Here is a 21,738-nt window from a genome sequence, read left to right as displayed (position 1 = left end):
AGAAGTTAGTTACATATATGGATGGCCCAATAAAGTATATGGATTAAAGGGATGAAGATGATACTCATAAGAAAGATAGAGAACATATTGATAATGAAGAAACATATTGTATTGATTGGAAAAAAAATTAAATTCTCTCCTTTTTCTAATTGCAATTTTGTCTCTTTTATTTTAAAATAAAAATATTTACTTTTGTATTTTTAAAATTATAAACTTTTAGTTATATCATTTATTTGATATTTGTGAGTAATTAAATTTTAATATTTTTCGATGACCTGCAATCATTCAAGCAACATGATATATAAAAATAAAAATTGAAAAATAATATACAAAACATTTTCATTTCTATCTATTTAAAATATTTATTTTATTAATAAATTTTATTTTCATGTTTATTTTTAAATTTTTAAATGTCATATTACTAAATGTTACATCAGATAAATATGTATAAATGTTAAAACTCGACGATTAATAGATGTTAATTTGATGGGAGAACCAAAATTTTCATATTTTTAAATTATGAATTAACAAAAATAAAGAGAGAAAAAAATATAATTTAACCTTAAAAAAAATGATAAAATGAATTTCAAATAATCTTATTTATAGATTTTATTGGACTAAATTTCATATATGTAATTACTTAACAAACTAACTCATCATATACTAATATTTATGAAAATCTTAAATTAGCTTTTTTCAAACTAGAAGTGAAAATCTAAACAAGGATTTGAATTGACACTTTAGTAAATTCACCTAAACAATCATAATGATTATGGGAAAAATCATTGTCCAATTAACCACACTTGGATCAACCTATCTGCCACTACAATAAAATGAAACATCAAACATGTTCTCCCAAGGGGGTTTGTGGCAGATGAGCATCAAAAATAGTACGCAACATAGAAGAGAAATTATTATTAGTTCAAGAGTATATTAATAACTTATTTAGAATAATTTTTTAAAAAATTAACTAAATTTTTTATATATTTATTTTTAGTAGAAAAGCTTCAAAATTATTTCAAGTTTGTGTCGTTCTTAGCGTTCATGGTCTTTAATCATAACATGACCTATATTTAATTTTTTTTTTAATTTATAAGAAGATAATAATACTTAATTATTGTCATATAAAAATTAAACAAGATTCGCTTTTTTAATGTTATATTTAAATTAAATAATATGCTCACCGCATAAATTAAGGTTTGAGTATAATATCGTCCTATATATAAGGAAAAAGTTAGAGGCAGTTAAGAACTTGCTTTCAATAATTTGTGAAGTTATAAAATATGTAAATATTATTCTTGAAAAAAAAAATGAAAAAACATAGGTAAAGTCTAAGTTCGAATATTGATTATGCAAGTCTGTAAAAATTCGGAAAGAAAACTCAGTCATTTATAATATAATATATACATATACATACATATATATACATATATATATATATATATATATATATATATATAATTTCTGCTATTTAGTGTATGTTTGATTTTATATTTATGATTCTCTTTTGAATAAAATTTACAAAAAAATTAATAAAAGTAATTAATTATTATATCTATTAATTTAGATTTATCCAAAATTAATATGAATGAAACATATATTTGGCTTCATCAAGCAATAAGCTACAAATAATAGAATAATATTTTTCTTCCATTTGATGAGAAAATACAAATGACTTGATCGGACACTTTTAGTCAACTATCGAATACGAGGTCGAGAATTCGTGGTCTTAGAAAGAAAAGAATCTTGTGGAAGAAAATATTAGAAGAGTTACTTAACTTGAAGCTTCATTCAAAATTGTACTGTAGATGAGTCCATGTTAGCTTATAAACCCCACACTAGTAGCTCTTGTGCACTTATTCCCTCCCTCCTCTTTCTTGGGGAAGAAGAAGAAGAAGAAGCAGAGTTTTCTCTCACTCTGTTACATTACATTGCAGTGTAAATCTGTATGAAAACTAGAATGCTCAAATGCCTCTCCTTCAAATCATCCACCTCATCCTCCACAGTCCAAAACCCCTCCCAAGGTAACTAACAAACTATCTCAAAAACATCCCTTTTTATTTGCTCATTCATGCATTTACTAACGAAACGCACCGTTTCGCAGATGAAACACCCAGCATCTCTGGCGAGTACCACCTCGCCGTGCACACCACATCCTACACGGAGATCCGCTCGAGCGTGGAGGCCCAAGCCCACCACCTGAAGCCCACGCGCGAGCGCGTCCACGAGGCCCTCCCATCGACCCCCACGGGCCTCACGCGCCTCCTCTCGACCTTCTTCGACCACACCGAAACCGCCTCCGACCTCTGCCTCCAGCTCCGCGGCTCCCTCCTCCGCGCGCGTGACCTCCACGCGCCCCTCCACACCCTCCTCCAAACCCTAGACCACACCCACCCCACCCCACGCGACTGCGACCGCGCCCTCCAACTCTTCCACCCCTTCCAAACCCTCCAAAACCCTATCCCCGATTCCAACACCTTCTCCGCCGTCCGCGCCTCCCTCTCCGCCCTCAAAACCCTCCTCCACCGCCGCGCCGCCGCCTCCCTCTCCCGCCTCCGCCTCTTCCGCCGCGCCCTCCGCGGCTCCGCAATCTGCCTCGTCGCCGTCGCCGTCGCCGTCATTGCCGCCACCGTCGCAGCCACCGTGCACGCCGCCGTCACGCTAGCTGCCGCCGCCGGTGCTGCTGCTGCGCCGGTTTGTGGCTCTGAGAGGAGAGAACTTGCGAGGCTGAGGCAGCTTGATGCTGCTACGAAATGCGCTTTTGTGTTGAGCAATGACCTCGCCACCATCGACGCCCTGGTGGCGCGGCTTCGCGCCACCGTGGAGGGGAATAGGGTTCTGGTGAGGCTTGGGTTGGAGAGGGAGAATGAGAGGTACCTTGTGCAGGAAGTAATCAAGCAGCTCTGGAAGAGTCACCAGGGGCTTTTGCGCCAGATTGAGGAACTTGAGGAGCATATATTCCTATGCTTTTATAACATTAACAAGGCTAGACTCTTGGTTCTTCAAGAGATATGCAGTGACTCCGATTTGTAGTTATTGTTTCTAACCGATTCATCCAGGTTTTGAATTGTGTTGTTGTGGCCAGTGCTAGGGTTTTAAATTGGCTCGCGCTTGCAATTTTGTTTTCATCTTTGATATCGTCAGAAATTGCAGATAGATGTCGCTGATGCGACTACAATTAGTGTAAATTATGCTGACATCTAGTGAGGTTTGTTGGAATTGTATGCGCACACACTTTTTTTTTAGTTGCTTGAAAAACATTACACTAATATTTCTCAGACACTCCATAAACCTTGCTTAATTGTTTAAAAAGCATTACCTTGTCTTTCCTTATAAAGGAGATTGTTGTAAACATTAGAAAAGTGGAGAATATACTTACAATTTCATGAAATCTCAAGATTGTTGGTATAATTTACTCTTACAATTATGATTGTGATGACTCAATGCAAGTGCTTCAGCATTGAAGCTGCCTTTTTAAAACTTTGGTTTGCCATGGGATTGTTACTGCTATTTGAAACCTTGGCAGTATGGTGTGATTTGATTGTGCCACACTTAGTCCAGGGTTTTAATCTTTACAAATTACAACTGATAATCTTATTTGGTATAGAATCACTGGTAGTTCATGATGTGTGCTACCTGTTTAGACTAGCCAGCTGACTCATTGTTAAAGATATATGTGTTTGGCCAATTTTTGGACATGTTGTCTTGTATTAACAGTTCAATTCATTCATCATATTAGAAAGCACCTTGCTACCTACTGGTCGTTTACTTGCCATGAAATTTTGAAAATTTATTTGTTCAGTTGTTGATGTCTGAGAAAGAAATTAGGGCTCTATTATATGATTAATGTTTGCTGGTCTAATCATTAATTATTGTGGAAACAAGATGTACTTCCTAATGTCAATGTAGACATGTGATGTTATCATTTGTTATTTATTTGTACTGCTCAAGATTTATGTTTAGTTTGGTAGCTTTTGAGTTCCTCTGAATGATTATAGTCATGATATTATATATTATATAATTCTCTTTTGTTTTCTCATTTCAGAGTTTGTTCTGTACTATGATCTTTTGCCATGCATAGATTCCAGGTATTATGCAATTTAAAATATTGCTAGATTCTAACCTAGACTGTTATTTAACAATTAAAATTTGATGTGCCTCCTATAATAAGGGTCATCTTGTACCAATACTGTTTTGAATATCCAAATCAAACATTTTAATATTAAAAAACAAGTTAATCACCTATACACTGTCAGTGTAAAGTTTTTTACACTGGCAACCAATCAGATTTGTTAATAAGATTTGTTAATAGTACCTTTTTTATTTTAATTTAATTAAATGAGCAAATGACATGGCATTATTAATAGATCTGGTTGGTTGTCAGTATAAAAAAAATTTACACTGACAGTGTATAGGTGATTAACTCTTAAAAAAATTGACATCACAATTCACAGGTGAGCAGGCATACTTGGTTTACTATATTTTTTAAATGGATAAATAGATTTATTTTACTAGCAATTAGACATTTTCCAAATCTTTTTGGCTAAAATAGTATTTTGGTCCTTCATTTTTATTTTAGATTCCAGTTTGATCCCTTAAAGTTTAAGTCTTTGTTTGGTGGGGTTGATTTAATAGGGAGGGAGATGAATTATAGTGGATTTGAAAAAAAACACTTGTATTTAGTGGAGAGTATTTCACGAGAATTGTGAGGAATTAGAAGTGGGATCCCACATTATTTTTTATACCCTCTTCATTGAGGGGATTCTTGGGGAGCTTGAGAGATATGTAAAATTACAAGTAAAAAAATAATAATTCAAACTATATTATAAAGAGATGGTAAAATAATAATTCTAAATGTCAATTTCATCCTATTTTTCATCTAATTTCACTATCAAATTACAAATTTCACACTATTCCACTCTATTTCCTATCAAATCAATTCTTACTTATTTTTTCCATTCTCATCTATTTCTCTCTAACTCAAACAAGACATAAAAGGTTTCATTTTGCTTTCTTAAAGTGTCTTCAATAGTCAAATTGGTCTTTCAGTCAATTGTTAAGATTTTTGTTCTGAGACTATTAATTTTGACCGATGTGACATTCTCACAACTTGGAATGAGTAACTAAAGTGATCAAACTGGTCTGATTCATTGAAAGAACCAGTTTGGTTTAACATAGATACTTTAAGGGATCAAAGGGAAGCATTTAAACTCGACCAAATTGAAACCAAAAATAAAAATAAGGGGCTAAAAGATGATCCTTTTTTAAGCTTATCTGCAGATATTATTAAGAAATGCAACCGTGAGATCTTGGAATGGTAGCTGTTGGGTGTTGATCTCGGCTGTAAAACTGACTGTGAGCTGCTGAGCAATGGATGAACAGTGCAAAACATAAATCTTGGTTACCTAGATTCAACATCTGATGAGACCATTGGGGATGTAAGGTAAATCCTATTGCTCCACTGATAATGTAAATAAATTATTCTAATGACAATAGTGAATGAAATTGGCCAAGAATTTTAAATGTGTTTACTAAAGGTTTTACAAACATGCAATGATTAAAAATAATAAAGAATGAGACTGGCACATATGAAATTATGGGACATGATTATTGACAATTATTCCAAAGCACCATTAAGGAGCGATGTTTCCCTGTCTTGCCTTAAGGATAACCTCTTCAGTGGTGGTGCCTATTATCTCGTTTGCCCGTTTCAGTCCAACGCACTGATACCGGCCAATGATATCCTGAATACCAAGGAAAGCTTCTAGTCAACTAAAAATTATTGGTTTTCAGAGCAACATGGATTAGGTATCAACAATAAAAGTTATCTCCAATTAGTTGTATCAGCATCTCTGCTAATTTAGTTTGTAAAATTAGTTCAGTTGTTTGATGCATTTTTATAAAGTGATTTGATTTGATTTTTTGAACTAACTGATTTATTTATGAATATAAAATAGATAATTGTATTAAATCGATTTAATTTTAAAAAACTGGATCCATATTTTTTAATAATTGAATCAATCTACTTTATTAGAAATGGTTTAATTAATCGATCAGCTTTTATAAAATGGATTTATTTGATTTAATTTGGTTTTTTTTAAAATCTGATTCATGAATACTAAAAGGTTTAAAGTTGATAAGCTAATATTGTAAATTAGTTCAATACCATCATTTAATCACAATTTACACAGTTGATAATTTTGTTGATTTTTATAATAATAATAATAATAATCTTAAAATTCATATAAATTACTAATTTTGGACTATGTAAAATTTTTTACGGTAATAATGCATCATTATTAGATCGTATCCTAAAATCTATAGAATTGACATAACTAATGCATCAGAGGAGATACAATGACTCGTCCAATCGGGAAAAAAAGGACTTAAAAATGATATTGAGAAAAGTTACTACTACTTTTCCTAACGCTCCTTGTGATCCATTTATATTAGGTTAAATTCCTGAAGGTCTTAATTTCTATTTAGTGGATCCCATTTCCAAAATTCACTTAAGTTTTAACAAATAGAAGAATGCATTGAAAAGATAAGGTTAAAAAAATGTGTTGCCAGCAATTCTTCAAATCAACAGTATTCCTTAATGCTTTAGAATCAAAACTTACCCAACATAGTAATAACATATAAATATATATTAAATAAGTAATAGAAGTGTTGAATTATTATATATACTTCACCAAAGACAATTAGTTTAGAAGGGAATCTCACCTTGGTGACAATTCCCAACTTCTCTAATTTCTGAACTGCATCATCCACGTCAAAATTGCAGCTTTCCCCAAACTCTTCTCTTAGTAGCTCCTCACACCATTGATCGAGTTCCTGAATCACATTACCATACATTGCTTAGTGCATGTTTGGGAATACATTTGAAACAACGTAAACCACATTTCCCACTTTCCAAAGAAAAAATTAAGAAGCAAGGGAAGAGTTGTTTTAGATTTAACGTGCGTTTATTGGAGTTGAACACCAAATCAAACACACTATTATATGAATAAGTAGATGTGACAAAAACTCTTGTTTACCTAACCATAAATTAGAATTGCAAAATTACAAAGAAAACAAGATTGCTCAATTGATATTGATGTACATACTTGTCTATTAGCTTTTCCCTGCTCCATCAGAATAAAAAATGATAGTATTACCTCTTTAACCTGCACATTAAGAATTTAATATTAGTGTGACTTTTAGATGTTGTGCTGGTGCATATCTATACAGCAAAGTCTCCAAAAACTAAAAACGGGTAGCAGCTGATATTACAACAATATCCTTTGTAGTACAATTACAATAGATCATTGCATACGAATAACATAAAAATTAATTGTTTATTCATGTACGTGTTCGATTACATTTTGGGCATATACAAATACTATTCAACTATAATTCATTTATAAAGTTCTCAATTAATTGTATAATAGGGAGCGTCTGAGAAGTAGCAACCAATATAGTTATGCTAACAAGCCAAAAAAACTGCTGTAAATCAAAGTGTCTTACACGTGTGAATAAATTTTTGTTGAATTAATTTCAGGAAGAGCCACCCATTACATTGAAAGCTTATTCAATGCACATAAAGCTTACAAAATTTCAAAATAATCCATTATTATTTTGTACTCCAATATGATATTTTAAAACTAAAATGATACATACGTTCCAATCAAAATATAAACCATCTAATCAAATACTATGGTATGATTCACTGGTTGGAATATCAAGCATTCAAACCCTACATCTTTTGTTAGGGTCAATTGATCCTAAACCTACGTCTGTTACTTTTCATTTTTTAGTACATTAATATATGTCTGTAATTTATTTTCACAGTATTTTTTTTTCTGAATAACAAACCTTTTTGAACTTTTGAATGTATAACACATTTTTTTTGAAGTTTTTGTCTTTCGAAGTACAAACCTTTATATGGTTACAACTGAAAATATTTTAGAAAAAAAAACACTCTTGTAACGGGCGTGCCTAAGGATGAGTGCACACTTCATGTTCTACTAGTAATAGATATGGCATGCTTAAGCCGGTTTAATGCCATTGCCAAGGTTCTAACTTTGCTAAGTTCGAATCCTGTTGGCTGTTGTAGTCATGGTAATTTTGAATTTTTGATTGATCAATAAAAAAAATTGCCATTTGGCAAGATCATATAAGCTCTGAAAAATTTTACCCAGTTATGGTTATTTATAGTGACATACTGAAAATTTCCAGTTTATTACATTAGATTCCGCTAGCCCTATTGTTTTCATACAATGGCAAAACAAGTTAACAAAATTTATCACTACTAATTTATTGGAAATAATTATAAAGAAATGACACATCAAAGTAACACTTACTTCCTGTTGAATGACATCATCACATAAATGGAGAAGTGTACCCTTTCCACTGTCCAGTTGTTTGTCATACATTGACTGTGTAATCAAATTTTGGTATTGGACCAAGTTTTGTTGGAACCTATGGCAAGTTAAAAATTAGTAACCACATTGAATAAATTGATTCATCAGATGCAGACATACACAAACGTGTGGAATGTTTAACCATAATCCATACCTGTTAGGGACAGATTCGATTGATACTAGGTGTCAAACTTAGTAAAATATATATAAAATTTGGTAGACATGATCATTGGCATAATATAACATGATTCAAATGTTTGATCAATAAAATTTAACGTCTATAAAAAAGTCATTTTTATCAATTTTGACAACTGATATGACCAAGAATCCAAGTTCCAAAAATAGATGATCTGGCTAAGATTTCAATATTATAAAGAGGATCAAATTGTAAAGTTAAGGCAATGCAGGTGAAAATCACAAACTGATAAATGAAAAGCATATATTTCCAAGGAGAGGAAGAATAAGTTAACAAACATGCTTACGTGAAGTATGTCTTAGTAATATATCCAATTACAGTGGAAAGAACGGCACCAATGATATGCAAATCAGCTGTATTAACATCAAGAGAACTAGCTACAGCTACCTGTGAAGAAAAACATATTAAATGCATTAGAACAAGATGGAAAATAACAAGAACACTATGGTAGAAAAACTCAACTTGTGATTAAAAAACTAACCAGCCCAACTATAGCAGATCCAAGAAACTTGACCCAATCCATTGGAGTCAATCCAGGATTTTTCTTTTCTGGCTGTCAGGTAAAAAGTTGTAACCAGGTCATCACTTATGGTCATTGGGGGAAAAGGCTATTTAGGTAATAAAAAAGCCATTGGAATGTTGCTGAAATGTTTCATAAATGAGGTAACTCACAAGAACTATTTCCATATCAGCCATGGGAATGTTCTTGAAATGCTTCACAAAAATTCCTCTTTCTTTTGTTTTCGAATTGTAACTAGCCGGCCTGAAGAAACAACTTCCAACTTGGACTTCAATATAATACAAGCGTTACTTACATGAACCAAAACCCTCTGAAGTTAACTCAAATTCCTTATATTTCATGCATAAACTTGTATGAGATTTTTCGGAGCAGCCTTTTTTCTTTAGAAGATAAACAAACATGTCTATCAGTCTTTTATTAAATAAAAGAAATTTGTGCCGACAAACTAGCATGCAAGTAGAGATCAGAGATAAAATGGAGCACTACCTGTACACAACAATTATCCTATCAAATGTAGGTTCTTGGATTGTGTTCTTGTTCAGCAAACTACCAAATCTGGAATCAGCAACACTTCAATAAGTGACAAGATATTCAAACATTCAAGATTTATTCAGTTTACATGCATGAGCTAAGCAGTTTTGGTGAGATAAAACAGCATGCATTTCTCGGACAAATAAGCAGTTGGATTCCTAGATGGAAGCTCTAATAAATAAGAAATATTTTCTGTCTCTTTGTAAAAATCTATATTCAAACTTCCCACGGGAGGACTACTATTTTGCGAATGTTCATTATTAAAATTTCTCAAGGCCATTCTGCTGTAATTGTGATTATTCCAGAGTGATTAACCTTTATTTCATATTAAGAAAATGGTGATAATTTAAATCATTGATTAAATGGAAACTGCTAGCATTCAGAATGTATCAAAGTGAGTGATTAAAGAAGATGCATCCATAAGCATATAAGGAATAACGTTATGAAAATGAAGTATCAAGAGTCCTAATCCAGAAAAAAATATATATCAACAACAGCAGTTGAAGCTACAACACCACACACACACTGATTCAGCAAGACCTCAATGGCAGTTTTTCAAGACGTATCCGTTCATATATATCATCCTGATAATCTTCTGACTCCGAGGTAAATTCATCGTCCTTCTTGGGATCCTTCCTATCGCGCCTTTTTGGCCTTCTTGATAAAAACTTTTCCAACCTGCAGCACCATGAGTTGAAGTTTTTATGCAGAAGAGCCTAAGAAATGTTAAGACAAGCAATGGGCAGCGGAAGCATAAAACATAAAAAACCATACAAACCATGAAACAGAGAAGAGGAAAGGTTAGGGAACAGAGCAATTTCGTATTTGCTGAACAACCATACTATTCTGTTTGTTTTTCATTCATATATAAGGCAAATACATGAAAAATGACAGCCATACATAGAGCCCATAAATGCTGTCAGTAAAACACATGTTCCCATCATCATTAAGTGTGTAGATTTGCCTAAAATCAGAAACCTAACAAGATATTATCTACTGCACTAAGTAAACATAATTACTGCAGAACTTTACCCACTAATACAAGCAACCATAATTAATTATAGCAGTAAAAACTAAATGAAAAGTTTTACTGCATTAACACTCCTCCTTAAAACTTTTCTTAAGGACTCCCAACTTGCTTCTTAGCTCATTAAACTTAGCACTTGGAAGGGCCTTAGTGAGTATGTCTGCCAATTGCTCCTCGGACCTGCAATACATCAACTGAACATCTCCATTCTTCTCAGCTTCCCTTATAGCATGAAATTTGACATTGATATGCTTGGTTCTTCCATGTTGAATTGGATTTTTAGCAATTGAAATGGCTGACTTGTTATCACACCATAGCACAGTAGGTTCCATTTGCACATGACTCAAATCTGTCAAGACTTTCCTGACCCATATAGCTTGATTTGAGGCTGCTGCTGCAGCTACATATTCAGCCTCGGCAGAGGATTGAGCAACCACATCTTGCTTCTTAGAGTTCCATGAAAATACTCCACTACCAAGTGAAAAAACATATCCTGTTGTGCTCTTAGAGTCATCAATAGATCCAGCCCAATCACTATCAACAAAACCTTCAACCTTTCCATCACTTTTGCTATACCAAATGCCAAAGTCAGCAGTACCTTTCAAGTATCTCAACACTCTTTTGCCTACACCAAAGTGTGTTAAACTTGGTGAATGCATGAACCTTGAAAGTAAACTACTGCAGAACATCAAATCTGGTCTAGTTGCAGTCAAATAAAGAAGACTACCAACCAAACTTCTATATTGAGTCACATCTGCCTTTGCATCACCATCAGACTTGGAGAGCTTTTCGTTGACAGCAAGTGGAGTTGAAACAGGATTACAATTCTCCAGTTTGAATTTTTTCAGCAAGTCATTTGCATACTTTTTCTGTGAAAGAAAAATTTCATCATCAAACTGATGCACTTCCATCCCCAAAAAATACCCCATCATTCCAAGATCTGTCATTTCAAAAAACTGCAACATGCTGTTTTTAAATTCTTCAATTTCATCAACATCATCACCTGTAATCAACAAATCATCAACATACAGAGAAACCACAATTTTCTTTCCATTGCCACAATCTTTCACATAAAGAGTAGGCTCATTTTGGCTCCTCCTGAAATCATTTTGCAGAAAATGAGAATCAATTCTGCTGTACCAAGCTCTTGGAGCTTGTTTCAGCCCATACAAGGCTTTATGAAGCCTATAAACTTTTTCTTCATGACCTGCAACAATAAAACTATTAGGTTGTTCAACATATATTTCTTCTTGCAATACTCCATTTAAAAAAGCAGATTTAACATCCAAGTGAAAGATTTTCCATCCATATTGAGCCGCTAATGCAACAATTAATCTAATTGTTTCATGCCTAGCAACCGGCGCAAATGTATCACCATAATCAACACCAGCCATTTGAGAATACCCCTTCACAACAAGCCTTGCTTTGTGCTTGTGGATGGAACCATCCGGATTTAATTTTGTTCTATAAACCCATTTGACGCCAATCACATGTTTGTCCTTGGGCTTTGAAGTAAGTTCCCAAGTGCCATTTTTGTTAATCATGGCCAGCTCCTCCTTCATTTCATCTTTCCATTCTTCATGCATTGAAGCCTCTTCAAAACAAGAAGGCTCACTTACAACAAAATTGCATTTTTCATAAATTTCAGCCAAAGATTTGGATTTTAGCACAGGAGAATCAGATTCAGCAATCTGACTTTTATTCTCATTTGCAGCTTGCTCCTGGTCAAAATTGGTTGTCAACTGTTCTGTTTTTGTGCTCCTTTGAACTTCATTATTTTCCCAATTCCAGTATGCATTCTCATCAATTTGAATATCCCTGCTGATCACAATCTGTTTTGACCTCATATTGTACACCCGGTAACCTTTGGAGTTTGCAGCATAGCCTAAGAAAATCCCCATTTCAGCTTTGTCATCTAATTTGGATCTTTTTGCTGCTGCAACATGAGTATAACAAATAGATCCAAAAATCTTCAGGTGTTTGGCAGTGGGCTTCACTCCATTCCAAGCTTCAATTGGTGTTTTCTCTTGAACAGCTCTTGTTGGCAGCCTATTCAAAAGATACACGGCTGTATAAACAGCTTCAGCCCAAAAACATTTTGGCAATTTCTTTTCAGCAATTAAACATCTTGCCATCTCCATAACTGTTCTATTTTTTCTCTCAGAAACTCCATTTTGTTCAGGAGTATAACTTACTGTCAATTGATGAACAATGCCCATATCTTCACAAAATGCATTAAACTCATTAGATGTATACTCCTTCCCATTGTCGGATCTCAACATTTTAATTTTGCAGCCACTTTGAGACTCCACCATGGCTCTAAACTTTTTAAAGACATCAAAAGTTTGAGCTTTGCTTGATAAAAAATACACCCATGTCATTCTTGTCAAATCATCAATAAACAGAAGAAAATATTTGCTTTGGCTAAGAGAAGGAACACTCATTGGACCACACAAATCAGTGTGAATAAGCTCCAATTTTTCCTTTGCTCGTGTGACATTTGTTGATGAAAAAGACTTTCTATGCATTTTTCCCAATTGACAAGCATCACATAAATCATCAATAATACCCATCATAGGCATGTCTCTCACCATATCATGAGTTTGCAAAAATTTCAAAGCACCCATATTAAAGTGACCATATCTTTTGTGCCATAAAACAGAATCATCATGTTTGGAAACAAGAGCTGATTCATTCACTTGATTCAAACTGATTGGAAAGCTATTATCACACATTTCAACCTTAATAACTTCAGAATCATTTGAATCCAATATGATACAACCATTGTTTTTAAATGAAAGAGAATATCCTCTCTTCATTAGTTGAGCAACACTTAGCAAATTCTGATCCAAATCAGGAATAAATAAAACATCATGAATAAATTTAGGACCTTTGCTAGTGTGAACAGAAACTGTACCTCTTCCTTCAGCTTGTACAATATCTCCATTTCCAAGCTTAACTTTGGTTTGGACAGCCCTATCCAAAGTAGTAAAAAGACTTGAGTCCCTCGCCATGTGGTTTGTGCACCCACTATCAACATACCATACATCATTTGAACCTGAACTACTTGTTTGAGCAGCCATAAACAAGTGTTCTTCATCTTGGAGTTGCTGATCGGTGAAGTTAACTTGATGTGCATGTTGTGGTTGAGATTGGTTCTGCCTGGATCTGCAGTACCTTTCTCTACGTCCCCACTTCTTGCAAATGTTACATTGGATTTGAGGCTTCCCCTTATACCAACAATCTTTTGACAAGTGATTTGTTCTTTTGCATGTAGAACAAGGAGGAAAATGATTGTTTGCTGCAGATTCACTACTCCCATCCATCTTCGTTTTCCCCTTTTGGTCACCAACTGCTTTATAATTTTGCTTCTTTTGATTTTTCTGACCAGCTTGCTTTCCCTTGTGTCTTGCTTGAAATGCACCTTCAGTTACATCATCCATTCTCATGGAGAATCTTTGCTCATGAGCTTGCAATTTACTGACCATTTCGGAAATGGTTAGTTTCTTAAGATCACATGACTCTTCAATGGCAGCAACTTTGGCTTCAAATTTTACGGGTAGACTGATCAACATTTTTTCGACTACCTTGTGGTCATGGACCACCTCTCCATACAATCTCATTTGGTTCACCAAGTGAGACAGCTTTGAAGTGTACTCCTTGACTGATTCACTTTCCTTCATTTTCAGCATTTCAAACTCTCTTTTAAGAGTCAATAGTTTGATGGATCTCACCCGTTCATCACCGGCATACCTTTCGTTCAACTCGTCCCATATTTGTTTTGTTGTTTCCAAATGCATAATGCTTGTAAAAACATCATCTGTCAAAGCTGAATGTAAACATGAGACAGCTTTTTCCTTCTTCAAAGTCTCCTCCTCATGTTGCTTCATTTGAGCTATTGTAGGATTAGCCCTCAATGGTGGAACTTCCTTATCTTGATCTACATACTCCCATAAGCCAAAAGACTTCAAACATGATCTCATTTTGACAATCCATATGTGATAGTTTTCCCCAGAAAATTGAGGAACAGCAAATACACCATTATTCCCCGAAGCCATTTTATCACTCACTCACAAGTGTTTAATCTCTCCTCTCAATTTTTTTCAGACCCACAGCCTATAAGAACAATGCTCTCGATACCACTGTTAAGACAAGCAATGGGCAGCGGAAGCATAAAACATAAAAAACCATACAAACCATAAAACAGAGAAGAGGAAAGGTTAGGGAACAGAGCAATTTCGTATTTGCTGAACAACCATACTATTCTGTTTGTTTTTCATTCATATATAAGGCAAATACATGAAAAATGACAGCCATACATAGAGCCCATAAATGCTGTCAGTAAAACACATGTTCCCATCATTAAGTGTGTAGATTTGCCTAAAATCAGAAACCTAACAAGATATTATCTACTGCACTAAGTAAACATAATTACTGCAGAACTTTACCCACTAATACAAGCAACCATAATTAATTATAGCAGTAAAAACTAAATGAAAAGTTTTACTGCATTAACAAGAAACATGCCATGGTAAATTTTTTTTATTAAGGCCTTTCACTGCGAAGACAGGGATGATGATATTGAATATATCATTCAAACATTCTAGATTTTGTATTTTATTAAGGCCTTTCATAGTGAATTCTTCATTAACAACAATTAATAAAAATTCAATTCCCAGTGGGAGTGTTCCTTACCTGGTTATTCTTAATATATATGACCAAAAACGTGCTATGAGCATGTCCACTTTCTCCATGATAAAGAAATCGGTCGTTTTATCAATTCCAATGCCACGCCGAAAAATAATATACTAAAATAACAGGATATGTTAGCTTGCCATTTTACAAATATGTTAAAATCTAGTATAAAAAAATAACAACAATAATTCTGGTAGTTGTTTCTACCTATGCAGGTCCTCATGCTTGTTTCGGTTAATTAAAAGTTCTGATGTAACAAAATAAAAATGCAGAAGTCTCTAGTGTGTGCATGCATGTGTTTGGTGTGAGTGTGTGAGAGAGAGGGGGGAGGAAGGACTAAAGGTCTGTTTGATAAATTTCTCCAAATGCACTTTTAGGAGAGTAAAATAGGAAGAAAAAATGAAACAAACTTATCCATAGGGTAATATTAGCTTATGCATAATATATTTTGTAGAAGCTCTTTTTTATTAACTTTTCCAAATCTTTATTTTTAACTCAAGTATAAACTAGTTTTAGCTTATGATCAAGCTTATTTTGATTTTATTTTTCGTGTGTAGAAATACTTATGGAGAAGCTTAATCAAACAGAATCTAAAGAGGGATCAACTGCAGTTCAGCATCAAACAAGTAAATATGTAATAAAAGCCAAATGAGTTGATAACATTGAGTGCATATTCATCAATATCATGAATTTGTTTCTCTAAACAAGAACTTTCTAACACAGAAAAATAATGAACACCGTGGCTCCAAAAGTTCCTTGGTGAATAAGTACCCCTAGTACTAAGATTTAAGCCATACCTTATCTTTGAAATCTGGAAGGTTATCTTGCGGATGTGCTTCAAAATACTTCTTCAAAAGAGTCTTGTCAAGCTACATTCAGCAAAACACATAGATCAGCTCTATTCATATTATGCCTCTATATTATGAGTTACAATAGAAGACAGAAGCATTGTTTCAAACCTTAGATTCATTGACTGTAATGGGGAGATTTAGAAGATACTGTCCAGAAAGTGCAATGTCAATCTCTTCTTGAGTTGCAATCTTGAAGTTGCTTTTTTTCATGACCTGCATAAAGAATCAAAGAATCTTCAGATAGAATTAGAAACAGAAAAAAAAAAAAAAGATATTTAAAATTTAATAGTGATACTTTTGATTTTTAAGATCATGATGGGTAAACTTCTTTGGAAGCACTTGAAGAAAAATAGGAAGGAAAAATAAAATAAGTTTCTTCATAAGTTGAAACTTTCTCATGTATAAGCTAATTTGTAGAAATTCTCTTCTATTAACTTCCTCAAAAAACCTTATTTTTATCTCATGCATAAGCACATTTTAGTATATCAAGAAACTTATTTCAATTTTCCTACCTATTTTTCTCTTCTAAAAATATTTTTGGAGAAGTTTATTTAAATATGTTGGTATTCCAAATCTTATTCACCATATGCATCTGGGCTACAAAACATAGACACTTCTAAGTAGAGGCAGTGTCGTGTCATATACATATACATATCCATGTTGAATGTTGCATGGACACTTCATATTTTTCTAATTGTATTTTCATACTTTTAGTTTTTTAAATTTTTATACCAATACTGATTAGAATACCACAATTATTTGATTTTTTTTCTTGTATTTTATCATGTTTAATATGTTTATAAATGACTTATGCTCATATTCTCGTGTATCCTATCATATGTGTAACCCGTAATGTATCTATGCTTCCTAGTGTGCCACTGCCTCAACCTTTACTCTTTTCATGCCTTCAGTGTTTAATCCACTAGCTAAAGCTTTTAACCAATTTACTTAAGTCACATAAAAGAGTAGCCTATAAACCTTTTCATTACAATAACAGAACACTGAAACTCAATCCAACCATAGTCACAATCCTTACACTTCCTCACCCTTCAATTCTTGGACAAGGCTAAATTATTACTATATTAGTCTTCTATTTAAAGGCAGGGCTTCCAATTGACTGTCATAGCATGATGTAGAGAATAAAGGTGTAAATCTATTGATATCACACTTTATATACAACAATCATTGTGAAGATAAAGTATATGGTTTGAGTTAATTTCTCTATTAAAACCATTAAGGGTTAAAATCTATAATAAATAAATGAAATTTTCCGAGATAGCTGTAGACAACAGAAATTTATGAAGTATACAAAATACCTCGAAAAGGTAAACCAAGAAATTCTGTTCAAGTTGATCAATTTCTTCAGGAGGTAACTTCTGTTGTTCCAACTTCTGAGCCCCGGATACAGGATCAAAGAGAGAATATAGTTGCTTTAGGCACAAAAAAAGGGGGGAAATCAGTCTCCAACCACATCATTAGTTATCTGTTATCTGATTAGATACAAGTTAGAAGTTTTCTTAAAAGCTTCTCTATTAGGAAAAGACTCTTTCTTTTCGGTAGAGAAGCTTTAAAAAGAACTTCTAAATTTATATCTGAACAGACTAAAAATGGTGAAGAAAAGAATACCATCATATCCTCAAACTGTAGAAGGTACCAAGCTCGAATTGTATACTCTATTCTCTTGCAGAGCTTCAAAAACTCAACTCGATCAGCACTATGTTCTGCACATAGCACCCAAATGACTCAAGTCTACAAAGAGAATAGCAGCTTTGGAAGGAGGGTGGGGAGAAACCTGTTTCTATATTATTTCATCTAAATCAAAACTGGAAAAATTTATCACCATAACTGCACCAAATAATTTTATTAGATTGCATTGACTGTGTAAATATTTATACTGTTATCCAATCATGGATTGTTATGTTTGGTAACTTTTAGAATATATTCAATCAGACATCAAATCTGTTTAAATAAAGTAATAAAATATTCTAGAGTTTCTCTATTAAAGAAAAACACTTTATTTTCCTCTGAGAAATTCTTAAACTCTTCTAAACTTAAATTCAAACATGTTCATTGTCATGTATGATATGGTTGTTGACTTCAACCATAACTGCGTTAAAAGTAATATCTCCCATCATTTTTTTTTATTAGTTGACACTTGATTGGGTAAAAACCTTTTACTTGAGTTTTTTTTTTACTAAGAATATTCCCATCAATAGTCGTAAACTAATTCCTTTCGAGGAATAGAGATTACTTAAGAATTTTATCTTTGTTAACAAAAAAATTTCTACCCATATAGCACCCGACAACATAATTAAAAAAAACTCAGCCATGTAGGTGTTAACCTTGTTTGTTTAACCTTTTTCTACTGGCAGTACATAGAGATTAAAAACAAAATTATACTTGGGGTTATTTCCATTTAGTTGAGGGTAAGAGTGTATCATGATTCAAACTTAAACTCAATTAATAATTAAATTATATGCAGAGCATGGTTTTCATTTGCAGTTAACAACTGTAATTGCAGCAGCAATCCTATTTCAAAATACAATTAGTGCTTCAATATCGTGATTTAGGAGGTCTTTGCAGTCATATTACAATACAACTGCAACAACAGCCTCATAAACTTATAAATTTTCTCTTAATTTCTATAATCAAAACACAACTGCATCAACTATAACAACCGCACTTTAAAATTGCAAACTGATATAGTGATCATATAATCATATATATCTTCTTATAATCTTAAGTAATTTTGGAAGCAGTCTATAATTGCAATTTAAAATGACGGTGCAAAACATGTAATAGAATAGAAAATGAACCTGTTTCAAGTAACAACTAAAATTACAACCTCGCAATATAAACTATTCTTAGTAGTATCATAAAGTTAGGAGAGCCTCGACTGAGCTTACAGTGGCACCAAGAAAAATTATTAGCATTTAAACCTTTCAAAAAAGAATAATGTTATTGACATAATGTAAATGAAGGTAACTCATCAAAGTTAACACTAACAATAACACTCGGTAACCAATAAGAGAGAGTAAAAAAATGAATTTAGTAGTAACAATTAATTATACCAGTTTTGTGATAAACTAAAAACAAATGCTATTATCGCACTTTCTATATCCTACCTTTTTTCTAAGTGGATTTTCTAATATTTATAAAATTTTATAAAAATTATGAAACAAACCCATATAATTACAGATCAAACGTGTTATTAGCATTTAAGAATCAATTAATGATACCCAAGTTATATATTGTCATTTAAGAGTGGGGCCATCAACACACTGATAAGGTATAATCAAATAGTGATTTCTAATAAAATTCGTAAATAATATAGTTTATAGGACCAATTCAAACATAAGAATACTAAAATTTTAAGTTTTAGATAAAATGTGAAAAAGTCTCTCAAAGTTTGTTTTAGATCTCACCCACCATTTAATGGGAGAGTGTAATTAGAGTGTTTCATAAATGGTTTTTTTTTTATTTTTTATAAATTAGTACAAATTATCTACTAATTTTACTAGTGTTTCCGTCAAAAGTCTAATAAATCATTTTTAATAGAAACTCATTCCTTAACTACATTTTTTTATCTACGATATTTTATTTAATGAAATGAAGTCTAATTTCACGTTGATAAAATATGTTAACAATCCAAAATAGCAACATTAATGATTACGAAAGTGCAATCAAGAAAGAGTAGATAGCAACGAATTCGCAGGTACAAAATGGTATAGCACGTGTGCATGAGAGAAACAAAAGAGGTTCAGAAACATACTAATAAGGTTGGCCAATGTCATGATGAGCCTCGGCTTCAAAACTGGAATCACCGATTCGCGTTCTATCCGAATCACTTCCTTCTTATGATGACCCTTTTCTTCCAAATCCAATTGTGCCATTTTTCTTCAACCCACCAAACTAGTCTCAAAGATTGAACTATAAACCCAAGAAACCGTAATTTATATAGACGCAATACTTCGAAGGGATAGATGAAAGGTGTAACAAAGTGTTTCTTGGCAACACATTATGGAATTAGATTCATGCTTCGCAAACTAGGCATAAGATGCTTGCAACAACCACTCAAACCAAAAAAAAAAAAAAAGATAAAGTATAAAACTGTAGTGGGCCTATGAAATAAATTAAAGTAAAAATAAAACTGAGTTCTTCTTTAGGTGATGAAACATGAAACTACCACTAGCGTGTTGGTCGGTCACATAACGAACTACAAAATGCAATGTTCGGTTTCTTCGGAAGGGGAATTCACGTGCATGGTCAGAAAGTGAGGGTAAAGTTACGTGTGAAATTGATTTATTCAAACTTTCTTCTATTCTCAAAATAGATTGATTCATGTTTCATGGTAATTTATTTTTAATTTAAGTGTTCATTGAGTGAAAAATACAATAGAGACAGAACGTTATCTCAAGTGAAAAGGTGGAAAGAAAAAAGTACACGTGTTTGCTTCTCATTGAATTTCTCTCTAATTCGATAAATTGTTGAGTGAAAAAAATATCACAGATTTGACGTGTCTTGATAAACTCTGGATAGCTGATCTAAGAATCGTAAATTACTTTTTTTTTTTTTTGTGGGGGAGGGTAATAACTTTCAATAGAAATTTTATATTTTTCTAACTTTTGAATTTAATGAATTTGTCCTTTTTTATTACATAACTTTCAATATAAATTCTGTATATTTTTAAATGTATAGTGATTTTGCACATTTTGGATTATAATTAAAAATGGTTTAACTTCTTTAAGTGAAGAAGTGTACTCTACAAGATAAACGTAACTATAATTATTATTCATGAAAAAATATGCAAAACTAAAAAAAAATTACAAATTTATTAAAATATAAACTATTAATTAGAAAAATAGTAGTTATAATTAGACTTTACTTTTTAAATACATCATATTCACTATTCAACTGTGAAAGAAAGTATCATGCGTGAGAGGAGCAAAGAAAATGAAAGTTCTCGTAAAAATATTATAAATTTGCGTTAAAAATTATAGATTTATATTCATTTGTTAGAAAATTAACTAAAGCAGTACAAATTCATTAAAAAAATTATAAGGTTGTTATTATATGTTATAGACTCTTAATCTCATATGACAACATTATTTTAAAGAAAAACACATAAAAGGGAAAAGAAACACAATTGTTTTAACAAAGTTGTGAAGAAAAAGACTACCCTTTTTAGTGACCCCTTCTTTTGTTACGAAAGTTAAATACCATTCACACAATCGCTATCCGTTTTATCAGTGTGACAAGAGGAGTCCGGTCATCTTCAAGCAAACAAAAGAAATGGATTTCTTTGGCAGACGAAAAATTAGGTTCACTATTTTATATTGTTTCACATATTTCTTACATGCACCAAATACAACGTTTTCATTAAAAATTGGGAATCAGCATATGATTGTTTACCCTTCTAAAACTAAAACCTTTTTCTAATCACCCAACATTTTACAAATTCTCTCATTCAACATTAGAATCCGTTATTAGCTACTAGACAAATTTTTCTTTCTAAC

The 21,738-nt window shown here is 32.8% G+C and overlaps 2 protein-coding genes across 8 annotated transcripts; one reads left to right on the top strand and one right to left on the bottom strand.

Annotated features, from left to right (window-relative positions):
- Window positions 1-1,742: 1,742 nt before the first annotated feature.
- LOC109812092 (UPF0496 protein At3g19330) lies at window positions 1,743-5,536 on the top strand. Of its 7 annotated transcripts, none has more exons than XM_083062024.1 (4): window positions 1,743-2,024; window positions 2,105-3,032; window positions 4,046-4,088; window positions 5,281-5,536. In XM_083062024.1, coding segments are annotated over exons 1-3 (1,005 nt in total). In that variant the 5' UTR covers window positions 1,743-1,948; the 3' UTR covers window positions 4,047-4,088; window positions 5,281-5,536. The 7 variants fall into 7 exon arrangements, 2 of the variants coding, with proteins under 2 accessions (XP_082918150.1, XP_082918146.1); XM_083062020.1 differs by having other exon boundaries at window positions 5,270-5,536; XR_014428462.1 differs by having other exon boundaries at window positions 1,745-2,024; window positions 2,105-3,059.
- On the bottom strand, window positions 5,501-20,552 carry LOC109812081 (uncharacterized). The gene is made up of 16 exons (XM_083062016.1): window positions 20,409-20,552; window positions 19,995-20,152; window positions 17,849-17,943; window positions 17,539-17,652; window positions 16,331-16,435; window positions 16,169-16,240; window positions 15,372-15,484; window positions 10,190-10,327; window positions 9,605-9,673; window positions 9,271-9,361; window positions 9,080-9,151; window positions 8,885-8,985; window positions 8,343-8,460; window positions 7,107-7,166; window positions 6,724-6,834; window positions 5,501-5,744 (listed from the first exon to the last, which is right to left on the bottom strand). The coding sequence occupies exons 2-16, from the start codon at window positions 20,113-20,115 to the stop codon at window positions 5,634-5,636; spliced, it is 1,491 nt and encodes a 496-aa protein (XP_082918142.1). The 5' UTR covers window positions 20,116-20,152; window positions 20,409-20,552; the 3' UTR covers window positions 5,501-5,633.
- Window positions 20,553-21,738: the final 1,186 nt, after the last annotated feature.

This window comes from Cajanus cajan, chromosome 1 (assembly GCF_000230855.2).
Source record: "Cajanus cajan strain Asha chromosome 1, NIPB_CcT2T_4, whole genome shotgun sequence".
Classification (NCBI taxonomy): Eukaryota; Viridiplantae; Streptophyta; class Magnoliopsida; order Fabales; family Fabaceae; genus Cajanus; species Cajanus cajan.
This window is presented reverse-complemented; position numbering and strand designations above follow the sequence as displayed.

Excerpts from the sequence above, each read along its gene's own strand:
- LOC109812092 (XM_083062024.1), top strand. The coding sequence starts at position 1,949 with ATGAAAACTAGAATGCTCAAATGCCTCTCCTTCAAATCATCCACCTCA. Across the intron at positions 2,025-2,104 it reads AGTCCAAAACCCCTCCCAAG|ATGAAACACCCAGCATCTCT; the intron begins GTAACTAACAAA and ends ACCGTTTCGCAG.
- LOC109812081 (XM_083062016.1), bottom strand. The coding sequence starts at position 20,115 with ATGGCACAATTGGATTTGGAAGAAAAGGGTCATCATAAGAAGGAAGTG. Across the intron at positions 9,362-9,604 it reads AGGATAATTGTTGTGTACAG|GCCGGCTAGTTACAATTCGA; the intron begins GTAGTGCTCCAT and ends TTGTTTCTTCAG. Across the intron at positions 6,835-7,106 it reads AGGGAAAAGCTAATAGACAA|GAACTCGATCAATGGTGTGA; the intron begins GTATGTACATCA and ends AATGTGATTCAG.